We start from the raw sequence: 15,449 nt of genomic DNA on the forward strand, positions 1-15,449 counted from the left end.
GGCCGCAAATCATGTTTGTGTCAGCTCTTCGTGCCATCGGGAAAGAAAGGCACAGGAGGTGAGGACCGAGAGGCCCGAGCAGCTCCGAAGTACCAATCATGCAGGTGGGACGGTTCGGGCGGAGGGGGGTTAACCCCTCCAACTCTACCGCTCCCGCCGCTCGAGCGGGCACGGCCGTTATCTCCGGGATGACTCCGCCTCGGAGGGAAAAGTGGGCACCCCTCTGATGCTACAGAAGTGACGGGACCAGAAGGAGGTCCAATGGATTCGGCAGAAATCGTAGAACACGACTCTGCAGTCTCCACCGGAGCCTCAACCGGCTACTCAGCATAGTGATGCAAAGAGCGTCCTGCGAGCGCTTGACAGCCGCACCATGGTTTTAGTAGTACTCGAAGCAGATTGGTCTCTAAGCGAGTTCCCAATTCGTCGGTCACGAAAAACTGAAATCAACAGTAATAAAATCACTACTTATGGTTTGTGGTAGGGGTTGTAATGGCCATTTTGTCTGCTTTTTTAGTATCAAACCCTGAGCGAAGCCTGCTTTATATTTTACCAGGTTAAAAAAACTATCCACTGTGAAATGGCGTAAATGTACAGCTTTAGATTGGACTGCTCCGGTATTTGGTTGTGCCTGAACATAACATTTATATCCATCTTCTGCCATTTCCCCCCATGCTTGTTTCTTTTCAATACCTGCAAAACTTCCAATGATTCTGCTGTGTACGTCAGGCTGGCCTAGAACATGGGCGGATATAGAATTGTTGGGGGCGTAAATCTAGACTGTTATGTCACTGTCGGTGTTATGTTGAGATTGGCCTGTTTCCGGACTTTTGAATGCAAGAGATTTACATAAGAATGAGGAAACATTACTGTTTGAGAATCATGATATGTCATTACCATATACACAGCTCAAATAATTTGGCTATGACGAGGTAAATACAGTTTTGCGTTCTTGGCCACTTTTAAACAAAGTTAGTTAAGAGTATATGCAGTCGATCAGCTGTGTGTTTCTTAAAGGTTTTGGTGTCTGATTATGAGGGAATGGTCAGCGACCCAAAATCCTGCCTCACAGTTACTCTACTGCCCACTGGCTAGAGGTTTTACATTTAAACATGTAGCAGATGCTTTTATTCAGAGAGACTTCCTTTAAAGTGAGTAAAGCAACACAGTAATTTATCCTAAGCAGAAGTGAACAGTCATAATGAACATAATGAAAAAAAGTAGTGAAGCTGACACTAGTCAAATAAATCAGCATGCAAGTTTAATAAACAATAAATTAGATGCTACTTTCCTGAAACAAAAGGTTACGAGGTTAAGATGAATTGTTGCCCAAGCAAATGTAATGCAGTATTTTTTTGTCAGGTCGGAGATGTTAGCCCAGCAAGTCTGAAATTGATGGCTTCAGAGCCCAAAGACAACAACACCTTCTACATTGATAATTACAATGGACTCCTGGGACTCCTTGACGATCTGCAAAAAAAGATCTACAATATTAAGGGTAAAATGTTTTTGTAAAATAAAAAAGTGTGCAGAAAGCTTTGTTTTTTTTAATAAATGTGGTTTGTTTAACTGTGGTTTTAGGTTCACACGAAACAAACAAAAGCAACGACCAACAGAACTTTGAATCAGAATTATCTCAGAGTGGATTCAGTGTTGTCTATCACACTACGGTAAGTTGGAGAGTTCAGGGCTCTCCAACCTTTTTGTGAGCAAGGGCTACCATAAGAGATAAACCATCTGCAGGGCTACTTATTTTATATAGTCTACTAAAAACCTTTTTGTTTACTTGTTGATTTTATTTTAATTGTTGATATGTTTTATCATTCTTTTAAATGTTAACATACATATAAGAAGCCAAGCTAATATAAAAATATATGTAATAAATAAATATTAAAATTGAGGCTATTAGTAGAACATCTCACAGACACCATGTTGGAGACCACTGCTGTTGACTAAGTTATATAGCAATTTCATTTTCATACACAGAAACAATCAAGAAAAGTCAAGCTGCTCAATTATAAAAGTGGCATTACACACACATGACCAACCTGTGACATGAAATATTAGTCAAAACTTGTTTAAGTTAGGTGAAAACAGAACAAGTTAATCCAACACTGAAATTGATTGAATATACCAACATGTTATTTGATGTTGCAGATTGGCATATTATTCTTCACATTAGTGTTTGATGTTAATTTGCATTTATTTTCAACATCTGTTTGTTTCAGGACCCTGTGATTGTGGGTTCGGTGGGATCTTATAACTGGCGTGGAGTTCTGTATGAAGTCCGAGGTTCTGGATTCAGAGAAACCGAGAATAAAGATCCAGCTGTCAATAAAGACTCATACATGGGTGCGTGTAGATCATGTTTATGTGTCTTGCTGTGTGTTACTGAGAAATGTTTCTGGAGATTCTGGTTGTTCATTTACATTTAGTCTAGCAGATGCTTTAATCCAAAGTGACTTACAAATGAAGGAATCAATGAAAGCAACAAATCAACAAAAAAGCAACAGTGAATAAGTGCTCTGAAACAGGTCTCAGTTAATTAAACCAGTTAGCTTTAAATATCTGTTGTTTAAAATTCATTGCATTTCTTTATTTATTTAATTCATTTAAAAACAAATGCAACAACAGCATTTAACATGAATGAAAAATTGCTGGTCCCACACCAATTTTGATTTCACTAATCTACAGACCGCCTAATCATGCAAACTTTCTTTCTGACCTCTCCGAGTTGTTTACTATTGCTTGTGCTCAATATTGCAATGTTTCAATTTAACACAGCACATTGATTTTCATTTTCATACCCTTGACGTAATCTGCTCTGTTGGAATTAATAATGTGTGTGTCCAGAGTCTCATAGTTAGCATATATGTAAATGGTAAATGGTAAATGGACTGCATTTATATAGCGCTTTCATAGACCCGTGGCCATCCAAAGCGCTTTACAATATTGCCTCACATTCACCCATTCACGCACACATTCATACACCGACGGCGACGTCAGCCATGCAAGGCGCCATCCAGCTCGTCGGGAGCAGCTGGGGTTAGGTGTCTTGCTCAAGGACACCTCGACACTTGGTCCGGTGGAGCCGGGGATTGAACCACCAACCTTCCGATTTGTAGACAACCTACATGAACCACTGAGCCACTGCCGCCACTGAGACAGCATATCTGACCATGAACTCATTGATCTTAGTTTCTTTCTCCCCCTTGCTAAATCTAAACCCAAATCTTCAATATTGTATCGAAACCTAAAAAAAAACATAAATGCTGACATCTTCTTACTGCTGTTGCTGCTTCCTCCCTTCCTCTCTCTGTTAATCTCTGTTGTCCTGGTGAGATTCTCTCATCATATAATGAAGCTACATCTAATGTCTTGGAAGCCCTGTCCCCAGTAAAGACCAGCACCGTCCCATTAGTTTATTGGACAGAAGGTTGGTGACAAATACAAGGACTCCATGAACACACTCTGAACAAACCGGGTATAAATACAAGTGATGACTGGTTACAGAATACAAACAGGTGTAAAGAGCTAATCAGTAGCTAATGAGCGGCAGTGGTCCAGTGGTTCATGTAGGTTGTCTACAAATCGGAAGGTTGGTGGTTCAATCCCTGGCTCCACCTGACCAAGTGTCGAAGCAGGAACCTGAATAACAGAGAAAATAAAATAAAAAAGGCCCTCAAGGCCATGTTAATTGTCCCACAGAACCCCGGGACCTCTGGGATGGCCTCTTTGGACCAGACAAAAAGTTCCAGGAGGAAAGTAACGGCCATCTTGGGCCAGGCAGAATGTTCAGAGAGCTCAAGGTCGGCCATCTTGGGCCAGGCAGAGAGTTCAGAGAGCTCAGAGTCGGCCATCTTTGGCCAGGCAGAGAGTCTAGTGGGCTCAGAAACGGACATTTTGGCAAGGGCAGAGAGCCCATGGGAGTTGTGCACGGCCATCTTGGCAAGGGTAGAGAATCTATGGAGCTTGGGAGCCACCATGTTGGCTGACCTACAGGACACATGATGCTCAGGAGTAACCATCTCGGCCTTTACAGGGAGCTCAGTGAACTCGTAAACAGGCCTTATGGTCAGGACAGCAAAATCAGGAAACGTAGGTTCAGTCAACTTGGCCGGGACAGAAATCTCAGGGGACTCAAATTTGAACCTTTCAGCAGTAACTGGAAGTGCAGAGGACTCAGGTTTGGACCCTTCAGTAGTGACGGGAAGTGCAGGAGACTCAGGTTCATTGACTTGAGAGACATCTTGCTGAACAGAAGAGCAGACAGTAGACCACACACACCACAGGACCATGGTTAAAACAGGAAACACAGAGTCCAAAGAACATACCTCCGGTGTCATCCTGAGAACAGGTGCAGGCGTGATGATGGCCCTCTCGAGAACAGGTGACTGTAAGACAGCGGCCATCTGGAAAGCAGGGGCAGGTTTAACCACGGCAGACTCAAAAACTGGTGCAGATCTTGAGACAGCCATCTTGGGAACAGTTGCCGGCTTGGCGGCGGCCATCTTGAGAACAGGTGCAGGGATGACAACAATCCCCTTGAGAACCGGTACTGGCAACTGGCATGAGCCCTGTCATCACACCACTGATCTACTGGCTGTCCTTCACAGTGATTCCCAGCCGATGCCTGACCATCGACCACTGGCTGAACCAGTTTAATCCGCCTACCCGTTTCATATCCCTATCGTGTTTATATATATAAATATATATGTATCTCTCTCAAGGGTTTTTCTCCTCAAGTAAAGCGTCCTCGGGTTCTTGAAAGACGCTATATAAATAAAACATGTTATTATTATTATTTTAAGGAAAGAGTAGGAGGAGTAAAACAGTGACGTGCAGATGTGCGGTGACTTCTCTTCTAAGGAGGCAGGAATTCAAAATATGTGATTTTGTGCCTTTTTGCTGCTTGTTTCTACGTTCAGGTTACTCTGCTGTGATTGGACGCAGAGGCAACGTCTCTCTGCTCGTCTCTGGAGCTCCACGTGCTGAACACAAGGGTATGGTGACGCTCTTTCACCAAAATAACAACACATGGACTGTAAAGAAGAACATCATAGGAATTCAGGTCACACACACACAAGATCTTTGATACGGTTTTAAAATGTTGGCATTTTGTATTGTTTTGATTTATCTTCAGTAAATGTGATGTTGCATATGCTTGCTCTTGACTTCAGATCGGGTCGTATTTTGGAGCGTCTCTGAGCCTGTTAGACATCGACTCTGATGGAGAATCAGATTTTCTTCTGGTCGGGGCTCCGTTATATTACCGCTCTCAGCCGAGGAAAGAAGGGAGGCTTTACATCTATACTTTATCAGAGGAGGTATTCACCGCTTTGATCCTCATATTAGCATCATTAACAGCTTCACTGGTGTTAATTGATTATCATCCGTAATGAGACCATTGCAACGTTCATAAAAATACAATTGACAACTACTGTTTATCATAAATGAAGATTCTGCTGATACTCTCCTTGTAGTCGTTTCTAAAGATGATGAACATGTGCGAGTCAAATGCAGGCAGATTTGCTGCTTCTCTAGCATCACTGAAGGACCTGAATGGAGACGGGCTGTCAGATGTGGCGGTCGGCGCACCGCTAGAAGATGAAGGGACCGGAGTCGTGTACATCTACCTCGGCGATAAGATGCACGGCATAAACCTGAAATATAGTCCTCAGGTGAGAGGCAAAGAGCCATGACATCTTCAGTTTCATTTCATTATAAGGTGAAACCTGACATGAGATTTGATCGTAGCCACCGCTCGCTGATAAATGTCTGGAAACAATTATACGCACACTTTTCATAAATGAGGCCCAACATCTTTTAATTGAGGAAAAAAGCAATCCAGCAGTCAGTGTAACATAGATCTTACAGGAGATTTTCGAATCGTCACATAAAATCCAACCAGTGTGTCTGTGTGTGTTTCTGTGTTTGTATGTTTAGCGGATCTCAGCGAGGTCAGTTCTGCCGGGTCTGCAGCAGTTTGGAGTCTCTGTGGTGGGTGAGATGGACATGAATGATGATAATCTGACAGATGTTGTGATTGGAGCACGCGGAGGAATCGTTCTGTTGAAGTACGACAAACAATCTGTAGATTCACTCACTATAATCTATATTATAAATTCAACACTCTGAGATCAACATCACTTTGTCTTTCTCTCTCTGCTAGCATAAGCAAGTTTCAACAAATTTTCTTTTATCTAATTTTTAGTTTTCATAGGAAACTGGCCATTCACATCATGTTATTTAGAAATTAACAATATTTACTTCTGCATTACAGTGGTTCATGCATACTAACACACAATTCATGAAACAATTCAGATGTGAAAACCATATTTTATTCTCTTCAAAATCAAACTTTAGTTTCAGATGATGCGCTAAGAACTGAATGATCGGTTTGGGAAATTATGCAGACCGAATGAGTTACAAACTGTAATGACATCAGTGGAGTCATCTGTATCCCTGATAGATTTAAACTCTTTTACATTTTCCTGTGTCCTCAGAGCTCGACCTGTGATGTTTGTATCTTCACAACTCAGTTTCAGCCCCAGTGAAATCAGCTTAAATGACTTTACCTGTTCGGATGTGGATGTGTTTCATGCGTTCACCCTCACTTCATGTTTCACTGTGTTTGAGCGAACCAGCAGCACAGGTAACATCATAACATAATGAACAGCATTTTTATTTTATCATGTGAATAGCGAATACGTCTTAACCGTCTCATGTCTCTCAGGTTCACTGAACAAGGATCTGAAAATCTCTCTGAATATTAATCTGGATGTTGAAAGAGAAATGAATCGAGGATTCTTCAAGCTACAGAATTCAAGATCCAGGAGTCTTCAGAATTCCACCCTGCTGGTTTCTGATGCCTCCTGTTTTAACTTCTCAATCTTCATGTCGGTACGTATTTCCTTTCACAGCATTTAAAGCTGCAATCTGTAACATTTTTTATTTTTAGTTGAAATTGAGCAAAACTCAAAAAATATCTCCTTATATCTTACCCTGATTCACAATGGCTAGCTTATAATAATCATTTATAATTCAAGTGACCAAGTCTGTTTCACAGACAAACATTTTCAGAACTTCCCAGATAGTGATGAGAAAAGTTTGTTTATGCAACAGTTGCTTACAGTTGAAACGATCTAGATGGTGAAGTTTAATCTGTGAAGGTTTAAAGGATGATCATCTGGGAAACATTACTTTTTCATTTAGAAAAAAAAAATGTGGCAGGTATTTTACTTGTGCAGATGATTTTTATATAAACTTTCAGGATATACTTAACTGTCATATTGATGTAAAATGACAGATCAGCTCTGATGCGGTGATCTCACACAAAAGCCACCGCAAGTAACGCTTATTCATTCGCTTTGCTAAGTTTTTATTACCCCTTTTAATTAAGGCGATTCGCAGAGGTTCTGATGGTTTGTGCAGAAGTAACCTGAGCTGTTTTGGAATTAGTTTAAAATCTTAAAAACGCTGCTAATATCAAACTTCTTTTAACCCAACTGTAAAAATTGACCTTTTTTTATTACACAAGACCAGAAAACCTTGATAAAATGCTGCACTCTGATAATAAAATATTCGTTATAAGTCTATATAAGTCTCCGTGTGACTTCGGTCACAGATTATCTTTTAATAACTTCAAGTTTTAGCAAGCTTTATTGTCAATCTAGGTGAATATAAAATAAATAAGTAAATAGATAAAATATGAAAATGTAAAATTTTAAAAGCAAAATTTAAACTGAAGATTACTATGACATAACTTGCAATTAACATAAAAATAAAGTAAGTAAATAACAACTAACATTTGAATTAAATCTTTCTAATTACCTTATTGTTTAAAATCATGTTGCTTGTTTTGAACTAAGTCAAAACTGATTTTCAAGTAAAAGAGCATATTGTCATTTGAAATTAAAAAAATTATCTGATTATTTAGATGAAAATAAGAAAGTTTTTTTAAACAATTTGTTCTGTTGGACGCTGTATGGACATAGATATAATGAGCTCAGCAAGTTTGTTGGAATGCTTATTATGCTTTCGTAAATTCTTGTCAAAACAGATTTTTTGAACTATTCTGTCAGTGCACGTACTTGCGTGTCTGTGCGTTGCGTTTCGGATCTGTCAGTCAGCGCGAGTCTTGTCGATCTTAATAACTTATTAACATAAATCAGGTTTAAGACCCGCCCACTTCCGGTTCCATCCGAATACAAATACAGATACAAATAATTTTGCGAATGTTACAGATACAAATACTGACTCCGCTGCACACCCCTATAATCTACCATACAATAACTGGAGGTTCATGACAAAAGCAATTTTATCAAAACCGCTCCATGTGTACGGACTCTCGTTAAAAAGTATCCATATAGCCTCACACAATCTTTTATATACAACTTAATTCAAAGGTCTACAATAACCAGAGGTTCGGGCTTAGCACCGTCTAGCCGAATGTAGTTAAATCATATTACTATATACAACTTAATCAGAGTGAAGGCAATGATAAGACGTTATGACTCATTACCCTGATGACCCACATAAACACTACTGCGTAACAACTTAGTAAGAGGAAGAAAACGGTTTCCTGTGGATTCAGCCATTTGCTGCTGGTCTTACAAATACCTTTTGTCAGGGTTTGGCACTATCTTAAACTATCACGACAGCTGCATTCTGATGGCAAATATTCTGTTGCTTTCAGCGATGTGTTTTTGACACAGTGACTCCACTGAAGATTCAAATGAATTTCTCACAAACTGAGTTGTCTTCTGATCAACCATCAGCTATTCTAGACATCCACAGCACGACAGGGATGTTTGTTGAGGTGAGCTGACCTTTGGATGACAAACTACAGAATGTACCGTATATACATTACTGTAACGTTAAAAACTCTCTCAAAGTAAAGCGTTTTTTTATATAAATAGGTACCATTCGAAAGGAGCTGTAACAGTGACAGATGTGTGCCCGATCTAAAGCTGAACTTCAGATTTATGTGAGAAATAACACATTTGACTGAAAGCGGCACTATATGATTGTAACACACCTCATTATTCAGATTTAGATTTTATTTAAAATGAGAATGTGTGTTCTTGTTTGTCTACAGTAATGAGACCTTACTGGTGGTAAATCAAGCTTATTTTATGGTTCTTATAATGCTGGCTAACAAAGGAGACAACTCTTATAACAACAGCATAGTGCTGCACTACCCAGAGGGCCTGTCGCTCTCCAAATTTGATGCTGTTAAGGTACTGCCATCTACAGGTCTGCTTTATGATTGCTTCAATAGTAAATAATCTGGTGACTTGCAAATTGGGAAGCAATGAGCAAATCATGTTTGAATTTATATATTTGGGTGTATGTGAAATATAACTTTGTGTGTGTGTTCAACAAACAGAGCCTCACACACAGCAGCTGTGGCAATCGAGATGCCGGTGCTATGAAGAGAACCACCTGCAGTATCAATCTACCAGGGTATCGAAGCGATATTGAAGTAAGCAAACAACACATCACAGTAATGCGACACTGTATTGTCAATCATTATGTTATTGAGACGCATTACCCTAAAATGACACTGTAATATCAATTATTATGCCATCACGACACATTATCCTAACATGACACTGTAAAGTCACTTATTACGCCACCACAACACATTACCCTACTATTACAGTGTAACATCACCCATTAGGTCATCGCAACACATTACCGTAAAGTGACACTTTAACTTCACTTATTACGGTATCACGACACATTACCCTAATGTGACATTTTAACATCAGTAATTACGCCATCGTGACACATTACTGTAACATGACACTGTATTGTCACTCATTACATCATTGTGACACTTTACCCTAATGTGACACTGTAATGTCACTCATTACATCATCACGACACATTACTGTAACGTGACACTGTAAAGACACTCATTACGTCATTGCGACACATTACCTTAACGTGACAATGTAACATCACTCATTACGTCATCGCGACACATTACTGTAACGTGACACTGTAACATCACTCATTACATCATTGCGACACATAACTGTAATGTGACACTGAAAAGTCACTCATTACGTCATTGCGACACATTACCATAACGTGACACTGTAAAGTCACTCATTACGTCATCGCGACACATAACTGTAACGTGACACTGTAACATCACTCATTAAGTCATCGCGACACATTACTGTAACCTGACACTGTAACATCACTTATTACGTCATCACGACACATTACTGTAACGTGACACTTCAACATCACTTATTACATCATTGCGACACATAAGTGTAATGTGACACTGAAAAGTCACTCATTACGTCATTGCGACACATTACCGTAACATGACACTGTAAAGTCACTCATTACGTCACCACAACACATTACTGTAACGTGACACTGTAACATCACTCATTACGTCATCGCGACACATTACTGTAACGTGACACTGTAAAGTCACTCATTACGTCATTGCGACACATTACCATAACATGACACTGTAACGTCACTCATTACGTCATTACAACACATTACTGTAACGTGACACTATAAAGTCACTCATTATGTCATTGCGACACATTACCGTAACGTGACACTGTAAAGTCACTCATTACGTCATCACGACACATTATTGTAACGTGACACTGTAGCATCACTCATTATGTCATCGCGACACATTACTGTACGTGACACTGAAAGTGTTTTCAAAGTGTGGGGCGGCTCCACTGGTGGGAAATAGGAACATTACAAGTGGGGTGTGACAAACAATCACAAATCATTTTCTGTGACTGTGTTGCTGTTGTTTTCAAGACTGAGTTTCTAGCAACATTTCGTGTGACCAATCGAGACTACCACTGGCCAGATATGATGGACATGATCATCATTGCCGACAGGTGAACATGACTGAAGCAGAAAGGGTTTCATTCATATTTGTCAAATCAGCCATAGTATATGTATTAAAGGTCCATTGTGTACATTTTAGCGGTATGTAGTGGTGAGACTTAGGGCTGTGCAAAAAATCGACTGCGATTATCATGCGCGTGTCATCAGTAAAGCCGGTTCCGTGATTAGAAGTAAATCGCCATCAGCTGCTTTCAGATGGAGCGGTATTTATAACACAGACCCGTAGTTCACCGAGAAGCTAGGCAAAATCGCATAGATAATCGGAATCGATTTTCCTCGATTATGAACCCGGTTTTGCCTAGCTTCTCGGTGAACTACGGGTCTGTGTTATAAATGCCGCTCCATCTGAAAGCAGCTGATGGCGATTTAATACTAATCACCGATCCCGGCTTTACTGATGACACGCGCATGATAATCGCAGTCGATTTTTTGCACAGCCCTAGTGAGACTCTAAATTGCAACCAATGGCACAGTCCACAGCTCACCCCACCCTTTGGAAACACATAGTAAAGCCGCGGTAGGCGCTACAGGACAAACACGTCACCCTCTGGGAGAAATGACAAAACGTGCTCTATAGATAAGTTTGTCTGTTTATGTTTACTGTAGAAACATCACGGCCACTTCCTTGTAAGGAAACCAGCACTGTATGTAGATAAAAATGGCTCACTCTTAAGTAATAAAAACAAGACAGTTCATTATGTAAGGTCTTTATACACTACTAATAATATAGTTATTGCATTTCTGTCAAGAGATCCTCTAAAGTTACACAATGCACCTTTAAGTATATATTATTAGTATATATTTATGAGTTTAAAACGAAATGACTATTGAATTAATTGGCAGGGAATTTCTGCATATTTTTTTCCACAGTGATAACAACGGTAACACCACTAATGCCACAGTGAAGAGGAGTATAGCGGTTCAGTTTGCCGTTGACTTGGCTATCAGTCTGTGAGTGAGCTGTACTCCAAACTACTTCTTTCTAAATAAACTCCCTCAAACTAATTATGATTATCAAAATTGTCAATCGCAGAGCATTTCACTATAGTCTGTCTGTCTGTCTCTTTCTCTCGGCCTTATGGAAAGACCCATCTGTATTAAAGGAGCTGTATGTAACATTCACTTCTAGCAGTTTGAACTTGGTACCACAGTCTAAATTTAAAATATTGGGGACAAGTTTATCTGCTCCTTTTTATGGTTTGTTGCCTGCTATATACAAACCTGCTCGTGTGGATTTTTATTCTTCCTCATAACGGAGGTTGCATTTATGGGCCATTATGGGTCATTACAGCAACTGTGATAACTGGCAACCGAGCTATCGGACCATAACAAAAACAGACCTTTGGACACAGACTGAGCATTTTAAAAAAAGAGGCTGCCTTCAATATACCTGCCTACAGCAAACATATGTTTTCTAAATATCTACAAATGTTAAAGTATTTTTATTTTATACAGACAAAGCCTACATCCAATTTCTTTAACAAAACAGCTGCAACTGTAAACAAATCCTTACATTAAAATGATGTAAGATTGTGGAATTTAAAGGATCTGCTGTTGTTTTCCTGTTTGTCAGGGTGAGAGAATATTCTGTCACGTATCTGAATCTCTCTCTGGAGGACAGAAGGCCAAAATCTCTCAGCATCACCTACAAGGTCAGACTGTAAATCAGAGATGGTACATATAAGCTTTTATTTCATTTTCTGCTACTGTAGATGTGTTTCTTGCATCGTTCATGAAATATCTCCAACAAGTGTTAGAAGGATTATAAGATGAATTGAATTCATAATCTTGTTTTTGTACAGGTGGAAAATCTGGGTCCTAAATCTCTGCCAGTATCAGTCACACTCCTATTGGCCTGTTCAAAAACACATGTGATGTTCACACCGGAGAGCTTCAGCATAGACAAGGTCTTCAGTCTCTCTGTGAGTTCTCTTTGCTTTAATGAGTTACGCTCATGTTATGTTGAACGTGTTGATCATGTCCTGTTCTTCTCTCCAGAATTTAACACAGTGTCAGATGATCAATGAGAAACAGGTAAGTGACGTCGTCATTCACATACTGCTCTTTTCCTGCTACTGCCACTGTAACAAAATCCATATTTACCCTGCAACAGATGCGGGGTTAACAGATTGTCTGTGCAAGCCGTCTAGATGACACCATTAGAGAATGATCGCCACAAGAGGGTGGAGTTACATTATCAGATTATTATTAAAGTTTGTAAGGGCACATAAATAAATAAAAATTATGACCCACGTGGATAAATAGTTCATAATAAACACTGCAATATTAGGCAAGGCAAGTTTATTTGTATAGCATTTGTATAATCTGTTAGGTTTGTATTCAGTTAGCATATCTGTCATGTATTTGGGTCCTAAGCCATGAAAGGATTTATAAACGAGTAACAATACTTTAAAATCGATTCTAAATGTGACAGGAAGCCAGTGTAAGGACCTGAGGACTGGAGTGATGTGCTCAGATTTTTTGGTTGTGGTCAGAATTCTGGCAGCAGTGTTTTGTATGAGCTGCAGCTGTCTTATGGTCTTTTGGGGGATCCCTGTAAGGAGTCCATTGCAGTAATCCACCCTGCTGGTGATGAAAGCATGAACAAGTTTCTCTAAGTCCTGTCTTGAGACAAAACATCTAATTCTGGCAATATTTCTGAGATGGTAGTAAGCTGATTTGCTTATCGCTTTCACGTGACTACTGAAATTAAGGTCAGACTCTAAAATTACACCAAGATTTCTGACTTTATTTTGTGTCTTTAGACCCCTAGAGTCAAGGTATGTGTTAACCTTGGGAGTTTAATCTTTATTTCCAAATACAATGACTTCAGTTTTGTCTTTGTTTAACTGGAGGAAGTTTTGACGCATCCAAAAGTTAATTTCATCAATGCATTTACATAGAGAGTCAATGGGGCTGTAGTCATTGGGTGACAGGGCTAAGTATATCTGGGTGTCATCTGCATAGCTGTGGTAAGCAATTTGGTTCTTTTTCATTATTTGACCAAGTGGGAGCATATACAAATTAAACAGAAGCGGTGCAAGAATTGAGCCCTGTGGGACTCCACATGTCATGGGTGTGCACTCAGATTTATGGTTATCTATGTTCACATAGTAACCTCTCCCTTTTAGGTATGATTTAAACCATTTGAGGACCATCCCAGAGAACCCTACCCAGTTTTCGGTAACACTTTATTTTACGACCCGCAAAGTACCGCGTAATTAAACCGAATTTACAGCGTACCTATTTGTAACAACAGGGTAGGTAACCTGTAGGTATAAGGGAATAATATTTTAAGTTTGGGGTAATAAGGGGGTAAGAATATGAAGAATAATAAATTATTTATACTCTAAGTATTTTATAACAACAGGGTACCTATTGTAATATTACGTGGTATGTATGACTTAGTCAAGTCTATGGGGAAATTATGTTTTATTTATTTTTTATTGTGAATTTTTCATATTGACTACTGAATGTTGTATACAGTCAATGTCTACGAGCCACATCGGCAAATAAATATAACAGCATATCACTTTTATTTTAGTAGCCTATATTACTTGCTTTTAATAACAAAAGTCCAGCTGATTTAATGTGGTTATCTTTTTTTAAGGTAAGTACAATAAAAATAGCAACTTATTCCCTATTTACCAGGAAACTCCTACATTTGCGGACATATTTGAAGTGGTGCTTTGCAATTTATTTACTGTAAACACAAGTATTTTAGCCAAATATAATTTATGCAATGGCAAACCAGAATGAAACAACAGCAGATATCAGCTCCCGCTAAAGCAAAAGACGACTACATGCGTAGACTACTGCGCAGGTGTAGAGCGCGCGGTCGTCTGCAGGAGGTTTGCTGGAACGCGATCCTGAGGTGAAATTTCTTTAAGAGGTTTTAAAAACGTTCTACACTGTGGAGTACAGCTGCGAGTGATGTTAGCAGGTTCCGCATGCTGGATAAGGTGACTGGTTTTGTTAATACATGACTCACGCATTTCAAACAATGTTTTTCAAGTTGCTAGCTAACGGTAGCAGGTTAGCTAGCACATAAGTAAGCCTAAAATTTATAAACGTAACTGGCTTAGAAAACTCTGTTTCTGTCAAGGCACAGTGAAGAAACATTTACTGAAGGCTTTCATTTATGTTTTTTATATGTAATGCAGAACCAACGAGACGACATCAACTCATCATCCGAGTGGACAAGAACACCAACAGAGGAAGCCAAGCCGCAAAAACAATGAAAAATTGTCATGACTTTTTATTTTAAATAAAAGTTATGTGATAATTAACATTAAGTGTTGGCTTAATTATAGTGTTTTAAAGATGTTTTGAAATAAGTTGTTTTAAAATAAAAATAACAATATTCTGTATGTTTATGGTATTTACCCTATAACATTTATTAACAAGAGGTGAACAAAGCACCACTTTAGTTTACAGCCCGCAAATATGAGAGTTACCTGGTACATACACAGAACAAGCGGGGAATAAGCCCCACTTCAATTTACAGCCCGCAAATATAAGAGTTACCTGGTAACTCCTGTATA

General features: G+C 39.3%; 1 protein-coding gene across 3 annotated transcripts in view; it reads left to right on the forward strand.

Annotated features, from left to right (window-relative positions):
- Positions 1-15,449, forward strand: part of LOC135770805 (integrin alpha-M-like) — a 164,361-nt gene that overhangs the window by 23,919 nt on the left and 124,993 nt on the right. For all 3 annotated transcript variants that reach the window (XR_010542775.1, XR_010542774.1, XM_065280616.1), the window contains exons 9-26: positions 1,363-1,498; positions 1,582-1,670; positions 2,229-2,352; positions 4,929-5,071; positions 5,181-5,327; positions 5,484-5,681; positions 5,947-6,077; positions 6,507-6,655; positions 6,737-6,903; positions 8,699-8,821; positions 8,922-8,989; positions 9,101-9,242; positions 9,392-9,487; positions 10,813-10,895; positions 11,776-11,856; positions 12,479-12,557; positions 12,708-12,827; positions 12,904-12,939. Coding sequence is in view for 1 of the 3 variants with exons in the window: in XM_065280616.1 (XP_065136688.1) it covers positions 1,363-1,498; positions 1,582-1,670; positions 2,229-2,352; positions 4,929-5,071; positions 5,181-5,327; positions 5,484-5,681; positions 5,947-6,077; positions 6,507-6,655; positions 6,737-6,903; positions 8,699-8,821; positions 8,922-8,989; positions 9,101-9,242; positions 9,392-9,487; positions 10,813-10,895; positions 11,776-11,856; positions 12,479-12,557; positions 12,708-12,827; positions 12,904-12,939 (2,112 nt within the window). In the remaining 2 variants the exon portion in view is untranslated. The remainder of the gene's footprint in view (positions 1-1,362; positions 1,499-1,581; positions 1,671-2,228; positions 2,353-4,928; positions 5,072-5,180; positions 5,328-5,483; positions 5,682-5,946; positions 6,078-6,506; positions 6,656-6,736; positions 6,904-8,698; positions 8,822-8,921; positions 8,990-9,100; positions 9,243-9,391; positions 9,488-10,812; positions 10,896-11,775; positions 11,857-12,478; positions 12,558-12,707; positions 12,828-12,903; positions 12,940-15,449) is intronic.

This window comes from Paramisgurnus dabryanus, chromosome 8 (assembly GCF_030506205.2).
Source record: "Paramisgurnus dabryanus chromosome 8, PD_genome_1.1, whole genome shotgun sequence".
Taxonomy (NCBI): Eukaryota; Metazoa; Chordata; class Actinopteri; order Cypriniformes; family Cobitidae; genus Paramisgurnus; species Paramisgurnus dabryanus.